Genomic DNA, 23544 nt, shown 5'->3' with positions numbered 1-23544 from the left:
AGAGGTAATCTACAAGAAAAAGAACATGTTTAAAAGTGAATAAAAAATTTCATTTTATTTATTTTTTTATGAATAATGAATTTTATTTTATTTTTTAAAGATTTTATTTATTTATTCATGAGAGACACACAAAGAGAGAGGCAGAGACACGGCAGAGGAAGAAGCAGGCTCCCTGCAGGGAGCCTGATGTGGGACTCAATGCCGGACTCCAGGATCACGAACTCAACCACTGAGTCACCCAGGTGTCCCTGAATAACAAATTTTAAATGAGAGGCTGGGAATCAATTCTGATGAAGTATCCCCAAATTGTATAAAATGTGAAATTTAAAACGTTTACACAATATATTGAAATCAAGTTCAAAACAGAAGAAATATCAGCAGATCAAAGGAATTTTACTAAATTTGTGCCACAAAGGAGATTGTCATAGGTCAGCACAGCGATGATAGAATTTTCCACTTCCTACGGTGCAATATTTAATGACATTCCTCAGTAATTTTTGCCTTGTAGTTAATAGAGATAATGTTTCCTTAAAATATTGGCAATGATAATTACCAATAATATATACTTCAATATGGTATAGGGCTTTATAGTTTATAAGGCTATCTGAATTGCAGCATATTTAGATGAACTACAATGAATCTCAAAAATATGGGTTATAAAAAACAACACACTAACGTGTAGTATTGTTAAGGGAAGGAACAGGTCAAGAATGAGTCTATAACATCATTCAAGGTTTAGGTTTCTAAACTAGTTTTCAGAAATAAACTGGCTGTGGTTTCAATAGCATGCATAGGTACAAATTCAAACAGGGCAGTGTGATAGAAGGAAACCAATGCCAACCTTAGAGCCAGGAGAAGCCAGTTTCTCCCCTCATTTATTCCACTAGCTTCTGGAATTTGAGGCAAGTCATTTAACCTTTCTGGGCCTCATCTGTTGTCAGTGAAATGAGGGGTTGCTTACATTGCCATTTAGTTCTAGAATTCTCCATATGCTGGCATGATTTCAGAAACATTCTATTCCATTTCTTTTACATGGTCACTACCCTCTGTAATGTATTACCTCTGTCCTCTGCGTGATTCATTTCATCCTCTACAATGCTTCTGGGCTGATTTTTCTAGAGTTCACATCTGATCATGCCTTTAAGAGTGTCCCACCAATAACCAAAATGAGTGCCAATTTTTTAGAATGGTACTTATGACCTTTAACATTATATAGCCTAGTCTGCCTTTCTCATTTAATTTTGCTCCATACCTACTTTCCACTGTCCCAACCCACAAACAGCTTATGTTCCCATCACACTGATGTCTCAAAAGGCATGTTGTTGTCTCTGCTTCACATTACATTTTCACATTCGTGTCCCATAAAAATTGTCCTCATAAAGGTCAAGATCACATGATTTTTTTCTCCTTGAAACCTTCTCCATGCTCTTCATTCAGAACTGAAGACTCTTGACTCCTGTACTCCATATATATTTTATTGAAGGACCTGTTTGTCGGCCTTGTATTATAGTTTTCTGTATATTTCAGCCCCGGTCCTAAGATTATATACTTAAAAGTGAGAACTGTGTATCTCACAGTGCTTTGGAAGTTTTAGGTGGTCAGTAAATGTCCACCAAATTCAATCAAAAGAAGTCAGGACATTACTATTACACAGAAAACATGAACAATATCTTAACACTCACATAGCATTTGTGTTGGGCATGTGGGTGCCAGATACTGTGGTAAATTCTATAAAAGACTGCTGCATTCAGTCCACACCTTCTAAAGGATATTCCCAATTTACAGATGAGAAACTGAGGCAGATGTAGGTTACATGAATTGTCCAGGGGTCACGAAGCTGGTGAGTGGGAGCACCCAGATTCCTACCCAGGTGCCTACCTCCAGGACACATGCTGTAAACTTCTTTGCTCATGGCTGTCAACCTGCTTTCCCCTCGACATTGCTACAATGGCTGGGATTGCCAAAGGGGAAGAGGGTGTTTCAGGGAATATGTGCCCTTTGGGGAAAAAAAAAAAACTGCTTCTTTACTATTACATAGTTTCTCTACCAACTTCTTCAGCATCCAAACATGAAAATTGCTTCTTGTGCTCAAATCTACTACCTATCTTTTCTACAGCTGAGTTCCCTTTTAGTTACTGAAGGTAGGATTTATTGAGCAGTAACTCAGGTCTAAGAAGAAAAGAATTTTTATTGGGTTGTTATTTAGGCATTTCCCCATAAATTATCTAATTTAATACTCATGACCCCTTTGGGAATTTTAAGATAAATCTTGAGAAGAGACCCTGCTACCGACCCTGCTACCACCAGAGAAGCTAAATGACATGCTCAGCTTCTGAGTAGCAAGTCAGAGTGGGGAACCCTATCTGTTAAATTCCCTGGAAGCACAAGCCCCGCTACACCCTGCTGCCACTCTGGCACATGTCGCCAGCTGGCATTAGTCTGGTGCTTTTCAGGAAAGAATAGCCCCAGGCTTCAGTGGAAATGCCACTTAAGGACAGAGGCGAGAGCTGGCCATGCATGCGAGGGGTTTAAACAGAGGCATCAAGGGTGAAAAGTACTTGGTACTTTTAAATCACGCTCTTAATCATCTGATTTCCAAGGTCTTAAATTTCTTCCCTGTGTAGTTTCTCCAATGCAATTTTAATTTTTTTTTTGGTAATATCTTAAGAACCCTTCATTATATGTTGGGTGTTTTCTGCTTTTATTTTCACTTTTGTTTTCCCTCGTAAAGAACTTCTGGTATAAAATACCAGGGATTGGGCATCCTTAAAGCTCCAGATGCTTTCTGTCCTTGATGTTTCCTTTGGATCACTTTCTCTAACTGCACAGAGATGGCCAGATGAAGGCCTCTGTCATAGTGATTGTCATATGGTATGGCAGTTGTTCCTTCACTTTTCTCTTCTCTTCAGTGATAAAACCCTCGAGAACAGAGAAATGGTCTTATTTATTAATTCTCTATCCCCAGGGCCTAGTAAAGCAAAGGACATACTCAGTAGCTTCAATGTAGAATAAAAACATACATGGATGGGTAGCTTGAACATATATGTTAAGTGTTTACACAATTCTTGTTGTGTGGTAATACGATAAAAGAAAAATCCCCATGTTAAAAGATCCTTGCCTTCTTCTATCACAGAACATGTTCCTATTATAAATTTCTAGAATTCTAATAATGTTTTTTTAAGCATTGAAGAACACAAGAAACTCAAACTAAATCCTTCAAAAAGCAATAGTAGTTAATAGGGATGAGCAACCAGACCTAATATATATGTTAAGTTTGATGGGAAAACCCTGTTCTATGTTATTATATCCAAATATCAATTACATCTTTGCAGCTCCAAAAACACTAATTACAATCAGTCAATGATCAAAGAGTAAAGTTTAAAATAATAATATATTTCTGTTTTATCACCCAAATATTGATACAGCATTAGACTGGCATAGTAAGCTTTGTAATCACCAGTTTTAACCTCAGGTTTTGAAGATTGGCTCCTCTTACATAATTAGACAATGAAGTATGTGCATTGTCTGGGAAAGCATTTTGTTCTTTAAACTAAATTAGACATTAAGACCTGAGGCTGGGGACCTGTACCTCAATTGTTGAAAGTAATTACTTTTAAATCTTTCTAGGTTCGTAATTTCTTTCTCCCTGGAACATATACCTGACTCTTAAAGACATGGGTACAAGTATCAATTTAATGCTACTAATATTTTCCAGATGCCATTTAAAGTAGTTTACATTTCTGATTCATGCAATCTTTGCAAAACCTCTTACTATTAACAGGTACTATCATCATCCCCACAGTACAGTTGAGAGAACTGAGGCATAGACAGATTAGATGATTCCCGCAAAACTATACAACTGGTTAGCTAGATTATAAACTCCAAGAAATCTACCACCTGAGTTCATGTTCATGATCATATACTTACTGCCTTTTTCTAAAAGATTCCACCTCTGAGCTTTGCCTTCACAAAGACATTGAGAAATAAACTAATATTAAGTACATTTTATCTTTATATACCTTGAATGCCACCCTACAATTTCTGCTGGGATTGGTATTGTGCATGTATTTTTTGAGGTCTCTTAAAAAAATTAAAATTTTAACATACTTAGATTAAAAGACATTTTCACTATTACTTGAATTATTTCATTCATATAGAGAAAGCATACATATTTTTACCTGAATGGTCTTACAAAGGAAATGTACACAGCACAGTACTTTTGGGGTCCAATACATATTTCCTAATATGAAACAACATAGAAGTAAAAGAAAAAAAATATTGTCATGCAATAATGTCAGGGAAATGAAATGTAACTAAAAATTACTAAAATTTTGAGATAGCACAATAAAAAAATTCTGATTTTGAGATCTAAAGTGACATATAATTTTACATTATAAACAGAAATTATTGAATTAGAGACATTTTGGAAACATTTTCTGAGTTGTTTACTAAATTCAGGCACGAAATTTGGCATTAAATCATTTAATTTAAGCACTATAAAAGTTTATATATTTTATTATATAATAAGTAATTGATTGATTTAACATTTATTGAGTGTATATTATGTGCCTGATATATTTTATTTGACCTATCAATTATCCAGCAAAGGAATTTCTTTTTTTTTTTTTTTAATTTTTATTTATTTATGATAGTCACAGAGAGAGAGAGAGAGAGAGAGGCAGAGACATAGGCAGAGGGAGAAGCAGGCTCCATGCACCGGGAGCCCGATGTGGGATTCGATCCTGGGTCTCCAGAATCGTGCCCTGGGCCAAAGGCAGGCGCAAACCGCTGCGCCACCCAGGGATCCCCAGCAAAGGAATTTCTAATCAACTTTTTTAGATAAGAACTTAACAATGTCTCATGAGCCACTCTCCTATTACCCATCTCTCCTCTCTGTTGTGTTAACCTCTGCAATCTTAAAATGAAAGGGCAGTATGGAGGAAGGGACAGGGCCTATTGAAGCAGGTGGGATGGGAACTTTGGAATGAGCAGTCTGTAAAATCTTTCATAGCGCCCCCCCCCCCCCCCATAGAGAGGGCGTCTTTTGGGTGGTGCTGCACCTGGCCCTTCTTACATGTTGGAATACTTATCTGGGTGATGAAGTATTAGCAATTTCTTCGCTCGTTTCTTAACTGGACTAGAAGGATCAGTAAGTAGGCTTTGGACTCAGCCAGAGAAGACTGAGGCCAAAACTAAGACCAAAGCTGAGGCTCAGTATAGTTTCTATCTCCCTATCTCTGTTAACTGACAAATTTCTTGACCAACATGACATTAATGCAACACAAATTTGTTGAGAACTTATTATATTCTCCCTGCTATTTCTATTGCTCTAGAGGTTGGAGTTTTAAAATGTGGAAAAAGGGGATCCCCTGGGTGGCTCAGTGGTTTGGAGCCTGCCTTCAGCCCAGGGTGTGATCCTGGAGTTCTGGGATTGAGTCCCACATTGGGCTTCCTGCATGGAGCCTGTTTCTCCCTCTGCCTGTCTCTGCCTCTCTCTCTCTCTATGTCTCTCATAAATAAATAAAATCTTTAAAAAAATAAGTAAAATGTGGAAAAAATAATTATATCCTGTCTAACTCATTTCAAAAGTTCATTTCTTTCTAGTATACAATTGCCTTTCTTTTTATGTTTTCCCATGGAGAAGACTTATGATCTAAACCTAAATCTTGGGGTACCTGGGTGGCTCAGTTGTTTATAAGTCTGTCTTCAGCTCTGGCCTGCTTCTCCCTCTCCCTCTGTAACTCCTCTTGCTTGTGCTCTCTTCCTTTCTCTCTCTCTCTATCAAATAAATAAATAAACAAAATCTTTAATAAATAAATAAAATATACCCAAATCTTTACAACTGGAAGCTCTCTATGTTTTAATCACTCAAATCTCAGTTGCTATGATACAAGCATCTCCAGATCATCACACAGGAGGCAAAAACTTGTTAATTCTTTAGGGTATACCCAACTGTCTCAAAAGACAAATTTCAATGAATTTCACCCTAATAGCCTTAATGAGGTCATTCATTCTCAGAGATTGGATTATCCTTTGATTCATCTTTTCTTGCAGGACATATTTTTTTTTAATTTCATAGATGGCCAAACTGAAACATGAGAAGATAAGTAATTTGCACTGGATAGCTGCTGCCGAGTTCATATATGGTAGCACAGAATTCTAAAAAGATAAGAATGGCAAGGTCTCAGAATGTGCGCCTGCCAACATCCTTGGGTGAAGACTTGCAGTAGAGGGTTACACCAGTATATAGAAGGTGTTCAGTAAATGTGAATTTTCTCCCACTGACAAGGTCAAGTAAGGATATTCAAAGCAAGTGGCTTCCATTTTATTTTGTGTGTTTCTATCAATAAAAAATGAGCATGCAATCCAATAAGCATTTGTTTGTATGCATTTATATATTGAAACAAATTACTTTATCAGTGTATGCACATTATAAAACATACCAAAATGTGTGATACAAAAAAGTCAGGAAAACAACCTTCTTTCTGGAGAATTTACTAAAGTCTGAAGCCACATAAAAAGTTTATTTCAGACAAGATAAGGAGTGGCTGGGTGTTGGCAAATGAGAAACAGAAAACTCATTTACTAAGCACTGAGTTAGTTACTCAGTTGCTAAGCATTAGAAATTGCTAGCCATATTATATAATTTGTACACAATCAAAGAGTCACAAAACGAATGTGCCCACAGTATTTTCACTATTTTACAAATGTGGAAATTGAGATGAAGAGGGAGTGAGTGACTTGCCCAGAGTTCACTAGAATGTGTGTCTTATGTAACTAAAAGAGTTATCTATGAAAATTAGAATGATGAGTGTTTTTTGTTTAAATGATACCGCTCCTTGAAGTCTCAAATCTCAAAAAATCCCTAAGTATGCCTTAGAAAATAAAATGAGTATGAGTATAATTAAGAAATGAGGACTCATATAGACCCTTGGAGATTGATTTAATCTTCCATTGTTCAATAATTCATGAGACAGAGCAACATATTTTATGGGACATTCATCAGCACTTACTTTATAAATAAAAACATCTCCATTAGCTGAAAAAAAGAAAGTTAAGAACAAATTTATGTTCACGTTAGTGTTGTTTTACTCCATCCATTCAGTGAAAATTTATTGAAACTCTACTATGGACTAGGAAGTATGCCAGTAATGGTTCCATATTATTTCCACTAATTTAACTAAAAGGCACATAATAAGCAATCAATAAATATTTATTCAATGAATAAATGAACTGTCATGAAGGTACAAACAGATTACACTCTGGTACTTCATTTTAGAGCCCCCCTTTTGGAGACTACTTAATATACAATTGGTATCTTTTAGGCTCTGTCCACATGGGCTCAGTTTCTGAAGCATGATTAAGACTTTATAAAAAGGCAGTTTTACCACTAAGGCAATTGCACAGCCCAGGCTTTTGGTGAGGACATTAAACTGTAAAATAACACATTCACAGTAGTTCCATGGTTCCCACTCTCAAACAACAGTCTGCTAAACAAACTAATACCTCATTTACTTTTTCCTCTAAATTCATTGATTTTAATTACCTACATTTCTCCCTTTCTTTCATTTATACCTATTTCTAAGGCCACTTCTAGAAAAATATACAGAAGCCATCTTGTTACAGCAAATAAGAAAGCTGTATCCTCCTTTATATTACATTATCCTCCTTTATATTACATTAACATAAATGTTTTGTGATTTCAAAACAACTGAAGAATAATGGAACTACAGGACAATTGATTCAGGGTCTAATTACTGACAGGAAAAAACACCTCCACATTAATTGTCAAAATTAGTATTTCCGTTCTTGGCTTTCATAGTCCAAAATCCACTTGACCATGAGAAAATTATTGAAAGTACATTTCTCAGCTAATTAATTCCAGAAGAAACCATAGAAGCTAAGGTGCTCATAAATAGACATTTCACAGTCTAAATACAAACTTCTTTTCTTTTTTTCTTGTGCCCAACATAGGAGAATAGTACTTCTTGGATCTCTTTGAGTCTGTTACTTAATTTGTAGAACAGAGTTAATATCTACTGCTAAGTTGTATTTAAAGGATCACAAAAGACAATATACGTGAAAAATGACATCACATTATAATAGTTATTTTGTTACTGATGTTGTAAATTATATTCTTACTCCTTCCATGTTTCCTCTTTCCTTTACCCTCTGTCAGCGACCTCATGTCAAAGGAAGCAATTGTGAAATTGTAGGTGGGCAGTTAGGCAATAAGAAAGAAAAATATCACTTCCAAACTTAGAATCTTTAGCTGTAACCATGCTTTTCAAAGAGCCTAGCAATTTGGGAAAGTAGAAGATCCATTCACAATTGCTTTAACATGTTGATTAACACAGTGTAATGTCATGAAATAGGCAACCTAGGTCTTGAGATACAACTTTCAAACAACTAGCACAATTTGTTCACAGGTACAGTTAGAATTAGAATGACCTGTATTTTAAGTGTTTAATCCAGGGGGAAATTTTCTAAGATGAGGAATTCTAGAAATAGTAATAATTAGGACTAAGCACCAGAACAGGAGTCGGGAGACTCAGGTTCTATTCCTGATCTGATGTTAACCAGAGTGTTTCTTTAGGTAACTCAGTTAACCTTTTCAAGCCACAGTTTTCTCATCTGTGATAGAGGAACCAGGCCAGATGTTCTTGGAGTGCATGATTTTATTAGAATTAATTCTGTAATACAATATTTCTTCACTTTTTTTTTTTTTTAAGAGAGGTTGCCTGAAAAATAGCCTGGGCTGTACACATATGCGGAAGGGAAATCTGCTGTGCATAATATTTGTAATACACTCTTGACATAAACACAGACAATTGTGACTTAAGTGCTTTTTATTTAACAAGCCAGCTTAGACAACCCAAGTGCTGAAAGGAATCTCCATGGTTTGCCCACAGACTGGATCCCCATTACCCTCACTTGGACTTCGCTCTTACCTTCTAGGTTCTCATGCATTTTCTCCTAATTCCCCCATGGCCTGGCCTCCTCTGGTTCTGTTATGTCTTTGGGATTCATCCTTCTGAAGACCTGCAGATTCTCCTTTTCCAAGCTTTATTTCAGTTCCAACAACCCCTCATTCCTTACCTAGGTGCTCAGTCTCCACAGGAGGCTCTTGGGTGCCCTGCGCCATCCCAAAGGAAGCACATTTTTTAGGTGGACAGATACTGTGTCATCTATACCTCCATGTCAGGATTAAATCACTTTCTGTGAGTAGGAGACAGTGCTAACAGAGCCAAGTTCAGTAGCTGAATAAAGGAGAAAAACTTGACTGTACATCTTAGAAGAAGCCCCAACCAGATATCTTTCAAGGACATGCCTTTAGATACCATGATACCCAGGCATGGTAGAGGTCATTATCCCCATTCCCACTTTGTTACATTTACCTTTATTATTAGAGCATGGGAGAGGGGGAGCAGTGTGATGGCAATGCAAGAGTGAGATGGACCAGCACTCAGATCCCGGCTGCTTCACTTCATTGCCATCTGTTGCCAGAAACATTTAGCTCTCTCAGCTACGGTTTGCTGATTTAAAAAATAGGGATAATAATATCTTCTTGTTAATACTTTAATGCAATATTAATGCTACCTTCTAGGGTAGTCCTCAGGATGAAAAATAAAGTATGGGCAGCGTCTGTCAAGCAGAGGAGGACTGAAATTGATTACTCTGTTTTATTACTACTACTATTATTCTTAATCTCCTTTGAGGTTGGTAGAAGCCAAATGTTTTCTCTTTTTCCTATTAGAGAAAAGTGGGCCAAAGGACATTACGAGCGACTTGGCCATGGAGACACAGTAGGATGGTGATGGTGCCTAGGAAGAGCACAGAATTCCCTAATAGCAGGTTCTGCATATTTATCAATACTTTGTATTTGTGGAAATGTCCTCATTTAGTCTCTCTAAAACTTAGGCATCTAATCTCTATTTCCTTCTTGTTTTTCATCAAAGAACTTTGTGCATTGTGACTCTAAAAGAGGAGGAAAAATTTGTCAGCTCATCTCTGTTGGCAGGGTTTGCAGGACTTCTTTGAGCAGACTATTTCTCTATGCCACCCAGAAAAGGGAAAAGCCTACAGTTACTATTTTGGTATGTGCAATGCAGAAATGTGATTTTGTACTTCTTACTGATGCCAAAGTTTATGTAGAAGGAAATAAGCTAGCTATATTTCCCAGCAAGAAGATCAAATGAGTTATATAATTTTCATATAGATCATGAGTTAGAACAGAAGTCTTGTGAATTAAGGTTTGCTACAATTAAGAATCTGAGGACACTTTCCAGCAGGAAAAAAAAAATCAGATTAACATTTTATCAGGACACCAGAATGTCTGGGCATGGTGTTTAGACTGACCTAACTAGGGTATCTGTGCTCAAACAAAGGCTGTTGGAACTTCTCCAGGTAGAACGGCAACTGAGAAACAATGGCTTTTACTCCTTAACACACTGTCTGGTTTCCAACCCCATAATAATTAGCCTGAATTAACAAAATCCTGAAATACAACCATTGTTAAGTACAACATTCACACTAGTGAAAACTTCCTGTATGATTTCAAGTTTGTTGTGTTTAAAATATTCTGATTCTGTACTGCTTCTGATACTGCTATTTTATGCTTAATGGAGATAGATGTACTCTCACTTGACCTCTGTTTGTGCCTGCCTATATGTGGAGGGGGAGTGTGTGTGTGCGCGCGCGCGCAAAAAACAAAAATTTCAAACTATCTGTCTCTGTGATCCTATAAAAGTATCCTTGCATATTGGCCAAATACAGCTCTTCTACTTCCATTTTAAAAATCCATTAAATTAGTAATAAAAATGTATGTCATAAAATAGAACATTTAAATGAAAAGAATCTCTTTCCTATTTATTTATTAAGAGTCTTTTTGGCTTCAAAGGTATTTGTCATTTGTTTATATTACATACTGGATTGATGTGAACTCATATCCTTGAGCAGGATGACTAATGAGAACCAAATGAGTCTGAGCACAGGTACAACCATTATGATGCCTTGTATGAAGGAAATGCATTAGGTTCCCAGAAAATCAGCCTTATCAAATGTAATATTGGGTGATTAAGCTTGAAAGACCTTTTACTAATCTATGGGTGCTGCTGGTTGCAATTGCCACTGTAAGTGATACAACCAACAGTTGGAGAGTGCTTTGCAACTTTAAAGGCAAAAGAAACCTTTTCTTCAGTGGAACATTCCTTTTTAACCTGCTTTTCTGTTCAACTTGATAAGGCGTTGGATATGCTTTTTTGAGAGCTCCTTTCAAGTTGAACAATGCAAAACCAAATTAACAAACTTGTTCAAAAAGCAAGGTACTGTGCTGGAAATCATCATGGTAAATTTAAATCACCATGTAATATTAATATATTTAATTACTGTCACCCATCAGCCTTCATCAGCAGACAGTTGGCAGCATAAACCAAAGATGTAAGAAAAATTAATTCTATCTATTAATTTAATGTTTGCTTAACATTGGTGAACTGTGACAAGATTAGTTGGTTTTAGTGGCTGAGCAATTCAAGCCAGTGTCCCCAGGGATGTAATTAATCTCCATACTCTTGACATTCTGCACAAGATGCTGGGGTCTCCACTCTTTTTCTGTACCTGGCCATGGGGACTTATTGGGGGGGGGACTCTGGCCCCTAACTAGTGTATCAGTCAGTATGGGGAGTGGACACTCTTCAGCAACCTTTTGTGCCTAGCATCATCCTGTGAAAGAAGAACTCAGCTGAGGAAGATGGTCTGTTATCAGGCAAAACTGTTACCTTGGTCCATGTACCCTTACTTCAAACTACATTCCCCTGTGTTTACCTGTGGGATACCAAAGGCAGTAACTTTGTCTGTGTGAATATTCTTTCAGCGTGTCGAGAGAGACAGTTGGGGGCAGTGGTTAGGAGCACATGCTCTGAATCAACAGCCAGCTCTACCTCTGACCTTGCTTTGTAAACCTGGGCAAGTTGTTCAACTTACCTGAGTTTCTGTTTCTTGTTCTCTAAAACATAGATAATAATAGCATCTTTCTTAATGAGAACCTCTGAAAACTGAATGCGATGGTGCAGGTAGAGCACTTGGCTTCCTTTATTCTTAGTACCTAGTAAGTGCTTCATAAATGGTCACCATTATGACTGTACAAACTGTTACTAGCTCTCAGTTGGTTACTCTCTCCATTCCTGTCCACTAAAATAGGTCAATTTCAGGAATGCTCTGGAACCCAAAACACCTCTGGAAATTGGGGAGAGGTGGCTTAATTATTATCTGAAGTAACAGAGAAAGGCTTGAGATAGGTGCTTTGGACTGATCTGTGATGAAGGATTCACTCATGTTTCACTTTTCCATTTAGTTACTAAGGTCTTGGGAAACGATGTTGTAAAACGACGTGTCATTATTCTAGAGCATTTTAGTGACATGTTAATTCCTATGTATTCATCCTCCAAAGGAGATATAAAGTTCATTCTCACTAGCTTCAAAATGAGTCATTCCAAAGAAGCTTGGTAGTGCATCCTGTCAACTCCTTAAATAATTGGTATACTTATTGTCTCCTCCAATTGTCTAGAGGCTCTTTAGTTGTTCATCACACATTGAAGTTTCAGGGAGATAATTTGCAACCCAATTTTTGTGACTCTCACTTTGAAATCTGTTACTCCCAAGATATAATGTCATTAATGCTCAAACTCCACACATAGTCTTCAAGTAATTATTTGAGAGCTTGCCCTGCTAAGGAATTTGTAAAGGGTCTCTGAATAGGTCAGTGGGAATGTAATGATTTGGGGCTATTTCCACTCATGGAAAAGAAGTGACATTTGTGAAATGCTTGTTCCTAGAGATATGTTTCAAATGCATTATGAGGTATTTTAACTTATAAAATTTTAGATTAAGGGACATGTACCCTGTGGAAGGTACTTCAAAAGACTCCTTAAAGGCAAGTCCTTAATTCCCTGGTTTGCATCCTTTTTCATAAGAGTATTTTCCTTGAAGCCATACAACTGCAGTGCATATGTGGTCAGCTTCTAGCTGACCTCAGGTGTGCTCCATCCTGAAGGTGGAACCCAGAAATGAACTGATTTCTCCTAGTACACATAAGGGGTCCAGAGATGGATGAAAGTGCTTTAGTATAAAACCACAGTGGCTTAGCACAATGCGACAAGTGGCCTGACATGATGTAGCTTAAAGTCAGGTATTCCATTTTCTTTCTATTTATTTTCCCTTTTCATCACAGAATCTTCTGCTGCCCACATCTTTCTGGAGACAACTCTCTATTATCTTTCAACAAAATTATCTAAACCATGACCTCAAAATCCCTTGTGAAAAAGGGCAAAAATAAATGAATCCATTAATTACTTTAAATAAACAGCATATCTCTATTTTTTTTCTTTTTTCCCCCCTATGGGTCATGGATGAAGGAGTCACTCATCATTTTTCTGAGACTTATGCAAGTCACATACATCTTTCTTAAGCTGAAACCATTTTTCAAATCTCGGACACCTAAGAGAAATTTGCAAATATACTATTCTCTATCAGAACAATCTGACAACGTCCCTTCCCCTAAGTTTCAAGGCAGTGGCTATCCCTCAATATAGATAAGCCTCACAATCATCAAATACACAATCTAGTATATGTACTTGGAAGTGCTAAACCTCCATATTTGTCTGAAAAGACAACCAATGAAGGACGTTTATAATTCAGCAACAGTCCTATATTCCTTATTGCAATCCGGGCTTTAAATACAGAACATAATTTTATGACTAAAATCATCTAATTTCCCAAAACCTATTCAATGCATCTCTTTTCTACCTATGACTTAATAAACCTCTTGCTTAAAAAAATGTCTTCCTAATGCAATGGACCACAGTGCATGGAATCACTGTACCTGTCAATCTTTATAACCCTCCCATAAATCGTTCCTTTCTTCAACACTGCATTTTGGTAAGTTAGAGGGTCATTATGACTACATCTGCCTGTTAGTTGCTTATCAGTAAGACTGCTCAGCCCCAAATAAAAGCACATGTACAGATCATGCAAAAGCAGATGAGGGTCACATATTTTTAAAAATATTATACGTCCATATATACATCCCTACATATATAGAAGTTCCCATGTATATGTACAATTTTTGTTAGCCATGGAAAAGGGCCAATAGACTAGAGATGCAGACCCAGTATTAGGAGTAGATGGGAGCACCCCAGTCATTATAATCGGGGGGATGTGTTGCTGTTTTTAAACAGAGCCATCAGTAATTCCAGGGCTCTCTAGACGTCCCCAGACCTCGTACACCCCGAGCACGGCCGGGTGCAGTTGAATTCTCACCGAAAGCTCAGAGTTCTCCATCCGGGAGGCTGCAAGCGCAAGCCCCGAGCGCGGGCATCCTGGCCGCTGCGGGCCGCGGCGCACGCTCACTCACACAGGTACCTCCGCCCGCAGGCCGCCCCTGGGGCACCCGCCCTGGGACACCCGGCCTGGGACACCCGCCCGGGGGCACCCGCCCCTGGGACACCCGCCCTGGGGCACCCACCCGCCCTGGGGCACCCACCCGCCCTGGGGCACCCGCCCTGGGACACCCGCCCTGGGACACTCGCCCCTGGGACACCCGCCCTGGGACACCCGCCCGGGGGCACCCGCCCCTGGGACACCCGCCCTGGGGCACCCGCCCGGGGGCACCCGCCCCTGGGGCACCCACCCGCCCTGGGACACCCGCCCTGGGGACACCCGCCCTGGGGACCGCCGCTCGCGGGCGCGCTTGGGGGGGGGGGGGCTCCGGAGCAACCAGCGACCGCCCCCGGCCGCGCAGGACCCGCGTAGCCGTGGCGCCCCGGAGCCGGCCCAACTCACCTCCACGAAGTAGAAGCAGGGCAGGAGGGTCACGCTGTCCTTGATCACTTTGCCCTTTGGCCTCTCCTTCGCCGACATCCCGGCCGCGGCGCGAGCGGCGAGCTCCCGGCAGGTGCGCAGCGCGGCGAGCCGCCTCCTCCAGCCGCAGGCGCCCGGCGCCGCTGATGTCACGGGCCCCGCGGGCGCCGCCCGCCCGCCCCGCCCCGCCCCGCGCCGCGCCCCCCGCGCCGCCCCCCGCGCCCCGCCCCTCCTTGCGGCAGCCCCGCGCCTCCCCGCGCCCGCAGGTGCCCCCCGCTCTGCCCCAGCGAGCGCCGCTGCGGCCCCGGCGCCCCTCCCGCCCCGCCCGCCCGCGCCGCGGAGAGCCTGACGTCAGGCGAGACCCGGGAAGGGGGGCGCAGCCCTGGATGCTGCAGCGGCGAGGCTGGGGAGCGCCCCCCCCCCGGGCCTCCGGGGGCTCCGGGCCTCGGGAGGCGCTCACCTACCGCCTGCCGGGAGCAGACCCGGCCCCCGCGGCAGCCCGAGCCCGGCGACCCCGCGGCGGACTGGCATCCGAGCCCGGAGCAGGCCGCGGAGGGAGCGTGCGGCGGGCGGGGGCTCCCCAAGGAGGGCTCCCCCGGGCCCCTGCGGACACCTTCCTGCACCCGCCTGGGGAGGCCGAGGGCTCCCCGCCTCGAGGGAGGCCCAGTGCACCCCTTCCCACCGAGCCCCAAGGCCAGGGCATGTTCCGACCCCCTCGTGTCACCTCCACAGCAAAGCCAGCATCGCCGCCTTAACTAACAGGAGGCACCTCTGCAGACAGCAACCATCTAAAATGAGTCCTTCACCTCATTGGCAGTGAGCTTGGCTGGCCTCCACTTTGGGACCCTTGTGACAACCCAGAAGGGCCCGGTGACACAGAGGAGGAAAAACACCCAGCAAATAAAAAACACTGCATTGTACTACTAAAGATTCCCACTTCCACGATGGCCTGCCCCCCCCACCCCCAAATCTTTAAAGTCTCTTTTAAGCATCTGACCACCAATGCCAACATTCCCACTCCAATTTCAATCCCCTGGTGACCTCATCTAAACAAGTCACCTCTCAAATGCCCCCACCTCCAAACACCGTGACACGGGGGGTTAGGGTTTCAGCATAAGAATTTCGAGGGGACACAGAGGTGCAGTCCACAGTACACTCCAGTAGGTCTTTGGCAGCACGGAGACAATCTGATCTGCCAATGTCCACATTTCACTGGCACTACCACCTTCTGCCCTCATTTTCTTGGGTTCCAGAGCCCAGCTATACCCTTCATTTCCACCTCCCCACGCACCGCACTAAGCAGGCAAAAGCCCAGCCCCAGTTAAAGCCAATTCTCTGCCCTCGCCAGAACAATAGAAGGTGGGCAGAGAAAAACACAGCCCTGTGGTGTTGTCTCACATTACACTGATGACCACAAACTTCAAACAGGCCCCACTACCCCACGGCCCTAGTATTTTTCCATAGTCTGTTCACTTTCTCACTCTGGGCACCAACTCACGCTTTCTTTTCCTTCAGATCTTGTCATTCTCAGCTAATGACATCAACTCATTTCACTCAGACAGTGGAAGTAATCAGAAGAGAACTGGGTTACCTTCCACAGCCCACTACTTGCTCCCATCCCTCATTTTCCACAACCGCCATCGCCTCTTTCCGGGATTGGCACAATAGCCTCCTCTGGACTCTTCTACCAGTTTCCACTCAAGCAAGGCCCCTAACCTACAAACCATTTCCAGGAGCCAGAATGAACTTGTAAAAAGTAAATCCAACTGTGTTACTTCTCTTCCTGAAACCTCCAAGAGCTCCCTGTCACATTCAAGAGAAAATCTAACCTCCCCACGTTTTCCTTAAGCCCTCCCCCAAGGCTCTCCCCGGGTCATGGGCTTCATGTATGTTGCTCTGTTCCTTAATGATCTGGAAATCCCAGTCTAGCTTTGTACTGCCTCGGGGACTTTGCACTTACCGTTTCTTTGCCCAGGAATGCTCTTCCATCAACACTGCATGGCTTAACCTCTTACTTAATTCATACCTTTGCCCAAATTTAAACTCTTCAGGACCATTCGCTCCACCTAAATAGCAATAATCACTTCAGGCCTCCATTACTCTTTATCCTTCTGTATTATTTTCTTTTTCTTCATAGAACTTGCCACTATCTGATAGTTTATCAAGTATTTATTGGCTAATTTTTCATTGACTCTTATTGACTTTATCTCCCACTAGAATATAAGCTCTAAAAGGTCAGCAAGTCTTATGTAGTAACTGGAATTGTGCCTAGCAAATAGGCATTCAGTAAATATTTATTGAAGAAGTGAATGAATCAATTAAATTAAATGATGGAGGTATAGGTGGAAAGAAATAAACAATGCATATAAAACCACGGAATGTATTTTCTTCCACATACCAAATGTTCAATAATTGTTAGTTGATTCTGTTTATCAATCATCATGCTATTAATCTGCAAATATCCTTCTCACTACTGCCAAAGTTCTTTTGTGTGCATTTCTTTTTTTCAACTTTCTTAGTACCTCAACAGAATTTTCAATTTCTGGGAGCAGTAAAAAAAATAAGTTAGGAGATTTCTGAATTTATCATCTCAGCTTTTCTATATAAAGGGGAGAAGGCTAAAACTGTAGCACCTTAATGTCATTAGCCAAGAGCTGAAAACATGTGGTAAAGTATCAAAGATGCATGCTGACCACCTCCAATAATTCAAGAAATCATTGAAGCCTTAGAAAGGTACTTTCCTTTTCTCTCTAGGTAGTTTGACCAGCGTGACCTGACCACATGGTCCGGGATCAAGAAATGCTTAAGAATTCGAATCCGATGTCTATTGTGAATCCTTTATGCTTCCCTTAACCAGATTCTCTTTTCTTTTCTATTTGTTTTAAAATATTTTCTTTCTCCTCTAACATCACTTCACAAAACAATCCAGCTACCTTTTGCAATCTTCCAAATACTAAACACAATACTTTTACATTGGCGTAATAGTGTGATATATATTTTACCTACTTTAACTTTTGATGTTCAAAAGAATGCAATGAACAGGGGCAAATTACTTCCCTCTTTTATAGAATAATCTTGTAGATGAGATTCAGAGGTGGAAGACATTAAGAAATAAAAGATTGAACCAGAAGAAAATGAGATTTGGAGTCAGAGATCAGAGTTCAAGCTCAGGATTTATATTTGAAATCTGCTCTCAAGCAAGTCACTCCTGAAAGCAAGTTTCAGTTCCTTAACACATAAAATGAGAAATGTATTGGTGCCATCTGACAGCAGCCCTTGGGAACTCAAATGTGACAGTATATGTGAAAGCACTTGGGATGTTATCAAATTGGTCCATCTATTCATCTGTCCATCCATTCAATCTACAAATATTGATTGCCCCCCCCCCCACTATGTGGGAGACACATTTCTTACAGTATACCCATTGAATAAAATAATAGATATGGTTCCTACTCTCACAGAAATCAGAGTCAATGCAGGTGGACGGGGGAGATGCAGGACAATAAATCAATCATAACAATAGAAAGCAGTTACGTGATACTCACTACAGACAAGTCATAGTTAAAAATGCTTTGCACCCATTACCTCATTTAAATCTTACAACATCTTTAAGAACTGCACACTATTGGGTTACATTTTTTGGTTACAAGACCTGAGTTATTGTACACGAGGGCAACAACTGCAATTAGCTGAGATTTTGAACCTAGTAGATTACTCCAAGCTCTGTGAGTTACTTATTTTTTTAGTAGGCTCATGCCCAAGGTGGAGCCTAATAAGCTTGAACTCATGACCACAAGATCAATACATGAGTGGAAATCAAGAGTCAGATACCCAACCGACTGAGCCACCCAGGTGCCCCTCAAAGCTCTGTGACCTTAAGGGCTACACACACTGTCTCTTGTAACAAAGATATAATTACCTCTTGTGATGTACGCTAATAGGCAAACAATTAGGCTGAAGTTATAATTACTATGGAGAAACTTCTTAAGTGTGGTGGTCAAGGAAAGCTTTGGGAAGGGTTGACCTCTGAGCCACTTCCAGCATTGAGGCTACTAGAGGACATTCCTGAAATTAAAAATGCTCCATCCCACACTCATCATGCACATCCACGTTTGGGCCAAGGGCAGAACTTAGACATTGAATGTTGCTTCAGGTTTGCTAGTTGCAGCTTCTCATGATAATAGCGGCATTAAAAACAATTTACTGTGCCTCCCAGAACTTGAATATTTTCCAATGGAAATCCTGTTCCAGTGCATTCAAATGAAAACCAGCACCCACGGAAAACACAGCATCTGACATTTCCCAAGACAGAGTACTTCACAACACAAATAACCTGGAAAAAATATGCCTGAAAATGCATTTGACGTGATCGTTAAAACTGTCAGACTCCTGAGATAAGGAAGAAGTGGTTTTCCTGTGTGTTGGTTTTAGGTGCTCACAGCCAAATACAAACTCTTTTTCAGCTTCCTGGCAACTACACATCCTTGGAATACTTGTCTGACATTTATCTTTAAGGTTGAAAAAAGTATATTTAATTTAGTAATCTATATCTCAGACATCAGCCCACTTCCCAGCAGTTTGAGGAGGCAATGTAAGATTTTATTTCATTTTTCTGGAAGAGAGAGGTTTAAGAGAACTGAATGTGTGAAGGAGAAAGAATAGTGAAATGAGCAAAGTCCTAGCAGATGGAAAAGCAATGTTCTAATTCTAGCCTCGTCATTGACCGAGGAGAACATTTTACCTCAGGAACTCAGTTTCTTCACCTAAAAATGGAGTTAGATTGATAAAATGAATATCTGTTGTTTTTGTGTGTCTAAGACCCATTGTTCCTTCTTGTGAGGGTGACTTGAATTTTCATGATGAACTGTCCACTCCTGTAGTCAAAGCTGTAGCGAAGGTTTTCAGTCCTCTCCAGGCCAACTGAGGGAGTGAGGACGGCAAGCCAAGCAAAAATGAATGGAATCAGTTCCCCAGGAATTTGAATTTTGAAGGGAGTGATATGGAGATGGAAAACTCCTCGTATCTATTCATGGCAGGTGCAGAGAGAACACCGACGAATATTGGTCCTTCGGTTCTCAGAATTGACCTGTTCCTTTCCCTTCAGAAGTCTGATTTTCCTCTTTTTTTGTTTCTTTGCAAATTCCCATATCCTTTCAAATAAATTCTCGTCTCCATCTCTCTTTGTCTCTCTCTCCCTCTTCCGCTGTCCCTTTATCTCATAAATTTAGCCAGAATCCACTTTTGATGGCTGCAACCAAAAACCCCCAAATGAATACAAAAGGATCACAGGACACTTACCCTCTAAAGGATGAACTTAAGACCTTAAAAAAAAATCTGACACCTAACAGTATTCTCTGGCAGAAGATAATTTTAAATTGAGTTTTACATTTTCCTACTATCACTGACTTTTGCCTACCATGGTCCCCCGTGATTCCCTATGAGGCCAAGGTAAAAGTTGACTTGCACGCTTCTACTGAGCCCCATTCCACAGGAATATGCCTTTTCTGTGAGAGTAGCAGCTCTCCTGAGAAATCCCATAGCAGCGACAGAAGGAACCAAAAAAAAGTTGCATTGCAGAGTTTTGCTGTGGGTATGCAGTGACATACTAATGTGTTAAGAATGGGTTACAACTGCCCTACCAAATATTTACCTCTTCAGGGTTGTGGCAGGGTCTGTGCAAGACCTTTAGTGCAGTTGCTTGAGTACTAAAGAATTCTGCTTGGGTAGAGCATCATATGATAGCAAGTCCAAAGGGCTACAAGTCCAAGGAACAGAGGAGCAGCCCCAGAAACTGCTGCTCCACCCCAGGGCACTGAACATAGCCAAGAAGGAGCCCCGCCATCTGGAAACCCATTGGACATACCATCCAAACAGCTGCAGAACATGTTACTGCCCAAGGGGCATGGGGCACAGCCCCAGGTGTGTTGGAGGGTAAGACGGTGCAGCTTCCTTGTGGGTACAGATAAAAGCAGTGACTAATATGTGTCTGTCTTATAACTATTTTGTCCATAGGTGAGTAATGTCTCTTTTATGGGGTGCAAGTGCCCTAAAAACACATGCACATTTTGGAAATAAGAGCAAGGTTTTTGTTTCAAAACTTCTGACATGAAAATTTTAATTGGATTTAAAAACATCCAATTATCATGAGAAATTTAAACATTGCTTTGGTCAATGAAAGCAGAGCTGTTGGATTCTTTCAGTGTAATTTCAAGGGTTGTTGTATTTTCAGTGATTGCAAAGCAATGATTTTAGATTTTTATCAGCTACTTGTGCAAAGATTTTTTTCCAATGGTAGCTATCACAAAGTTAGAGAGATCAAAATTTTTAATTTTAATTGTATGTACAAAATCATATTTATGAGGGTAAGCTCGAGTTTTCCATTAAAAAAAATAGAATAGATTTTATCTGGAAGTTTTATATTTAAGGTGCTCCCCTAAAATTTGATTTGTCTTCATACTTACATACTGTAAAAACATAATTAATTTTTTCCAAGTTTCATGTAGTTGCCCTTAATTTTCTTTTACTTTACCTTAGTGTGCTGTATTAATACACTATTTTATGTGTGAAAAGGTTGAGAAATACATGAATATAAGTTGACTCTTGTTTTTCTTTCGGTGTCACACTGAGCAATTGATTCTCTCCTATCTTATTGGTAACTAACATGCAGCAACTCATTGAAGTCTAAGTGACCCAACCACTCATTCTAAAACTCTTGTCATCATTTTGGACTTACTCTTGCATTTCATCCCTTGTATTTGGTCTCCAAGTCCTTTTGTTCTTTCATATTTATGTCTCCCCTATTTCCATTGGCATCAATTAATACCTGGTTTCCTACAAAAGTTTGCTGTGTCCTCCAAGCTCTTTTTTGCATACGACACCCCTCTAAATAAGGGCTCCATTGGACACTCCTTCTGTCTTCGTTAAACAGCCTTGTTTTCCTCTCTACAGATTGTGTCCTCTCCTGTGATGAGCTTGTTTGAGCCATACTTAGACCATGCTCATTCTGCCTCTGAGGCCACTCACATGCTATTCTCCTATCCTGGAACACATGCACATCTCACATATCTGAGGTTTTTTTCAGATATTTATTTATTTATTCATGAGAGACACACAGAAAGAGGCAGAGACACAGGCAGAGGGAGAAGCAGGCTCCCTGCAGGGAGCCTGATGCAGAGCTTAATCCCAGGACCCTAGGATCACGACTTGAGCCACAGGCAGATGCTCAATCCCTGAGGCACTCAGGTGCCCCACATTTCTGAGTTTTTTATTCATGCTACTCCATGCTCTCAGTGACCTCCATCTCAACAGCAGTAGACTTTATTTTACACTGCTCAGTGTAGCACTTGATTATGACCTTGATTATTTTGTGTTATTTAGTATATTCTAATCTTATATTCCCACCTGTAGGAGTAAGCTGAGGGAATGACACATGTCATTTCATTTCTATCCATCCCTTCCATTACATTTCTGCTCTTACCGTTTTGTTCAAGTCTTCCTTGTCTCTGTGACGTTATAGTAGCCTCTGGGTCAATTTCCCTGGTTTTATATCTTCATTTTATTTTTTCCTTCTTTCTTTTTTTTCCTAAATATTGTGAGAGAGCGAGCATGAGCAGGGTGGAGTAGTAGAGGAAGAGGGAGGAGAAGACTCCTGGCTGAGCAGGAAGCCCAGTGGGGGCAGGGTCTCCATCCCAGGACCCCGGGATCATGATCTGAGCCAGAGGTAGATGCTTAACTGACTGAGCCACCAGGCACCTCATGTCTTTATTTTATGGTCAATTCTTTAATTTTGCACCAAGATAATTCCCCAAAAGCACAATTTTGATCATGTCACTTATTTGCTAAAAAACACTCCATAGTTCTCCAGGCTCTCACCTGGCATTTAAGGGCATCCTTGGTCTGGTCTCCACCAATCTTGGTCTCATCTCCGACTGTCCCCTGTGTGGACCCTACACACAACCTTTAGCAAAGTATTTCATACATTTCAAGGGTTCAGTGAATACTTATTGAATATGAATTATAAGCCTGGAACAATAAAGATTCTGAGTAAATACTTCGATTAATTAATTTAGGGTTTCATGATTTGTGATCCTGCTGGGATCAACATTCTCTTCTTTTTTCAACACTTTGAGCATATTGGCAATTTCGACAAGTGTGAAGGCATCCAACACACAAACAAGAACCTGTTTTAATTAGTCCAGAGTGACTCCTGTTTTTCAATCCTTCTGCAATTACCCGCTGATTGCATAACTTTTTTATAATAATTAGTCCAACATGAGAATTTTGAGCCTCTCTCTGGAGCTGCAGAGAAATGTTCTTCAATAAAGCAGCTCTGCATCCTCTTCTCTTTCCTTCCCAGTGAGTGGCTAACCATGCACTCTCAAATACTAGATCTCAAATTGTCCTAATTTCTACTGAAGACTCACTTCCAGTATGAAGTTTTCTGGCCTTATCTTCAGGCTCTAAAGCTCCAGATGTTTTCTAGAGTCCAAATGTTAGTTGTCCTCTTTTTCCTCTGAGCACCTGTGCACTTAGATGCCTCTTGTATATATATATATTTTCACCCACTCTGGTCTCCTTGGCTGTTGAACTCGTCTGTGGACTGGGAATTACATCTTATTTGTCATACTAAACTAAAATTTCTCTATGTCCACTCTTGAATTTGAATGTCGTGATGATAAACATTATGTT

General features: G+C 40.6%; 1 protein-coding gene across 2 annotated transcripts in view; it reads right to left on the bottom strand.

The window, feature by feature from the left end:
* The window catches only part of PLPPR4 (phospholipid phosphatase related 4), a 40242-nt gene extending 25238 nt beyond the window's left edge, over window positions 1-15004 (bottom strand). The window contains exons 1-3 of one of the 2 annotated variants that reach the window (XM_072834658.1): window positions 14839-14972; window positions 5676-5778; window positions 4179-4240 (exon numbers count right to left, since the gene is read on the bottom strand). In XM_072834658.1, the coding sequence (XP_072690759.1) occupies window positions 4179-4235 (57 nt within the window). In that variant the 5' untranslated portion in view covers window positions 4236-4240; window positions 5676-5778; window positions 14839-14972. Of the gene's footprint in view, window positions 1-4178; window positions 4241-5675; window positions 5779-14838 lie in introns of both variants that reach the window. The other variant, XM_072834657.1, reaches the window with a different exon arrangement.
* Between the last annotated feature and the right edge of the window lie 8540 nt (window positions 15005-23544).

This window comes from Canis lupus, chromosome 8, assembly GCF_048164855.1.
Source record: "Canis lupus baileyi chromosome 8, mCanLup2.hap1, whole genome shotgun sequence".
Taxonomy (NCBI): domain Eukaryota; kingdom Metazoa; phylum Chordata; class Mammalia; order Carnivora; family Canidae; genus Canis; species Canis lupus.
Note: the sequence above shows the minus strand (reverse complement) of the source record. Positions and strands in the feature narration are given on the sequence as shown.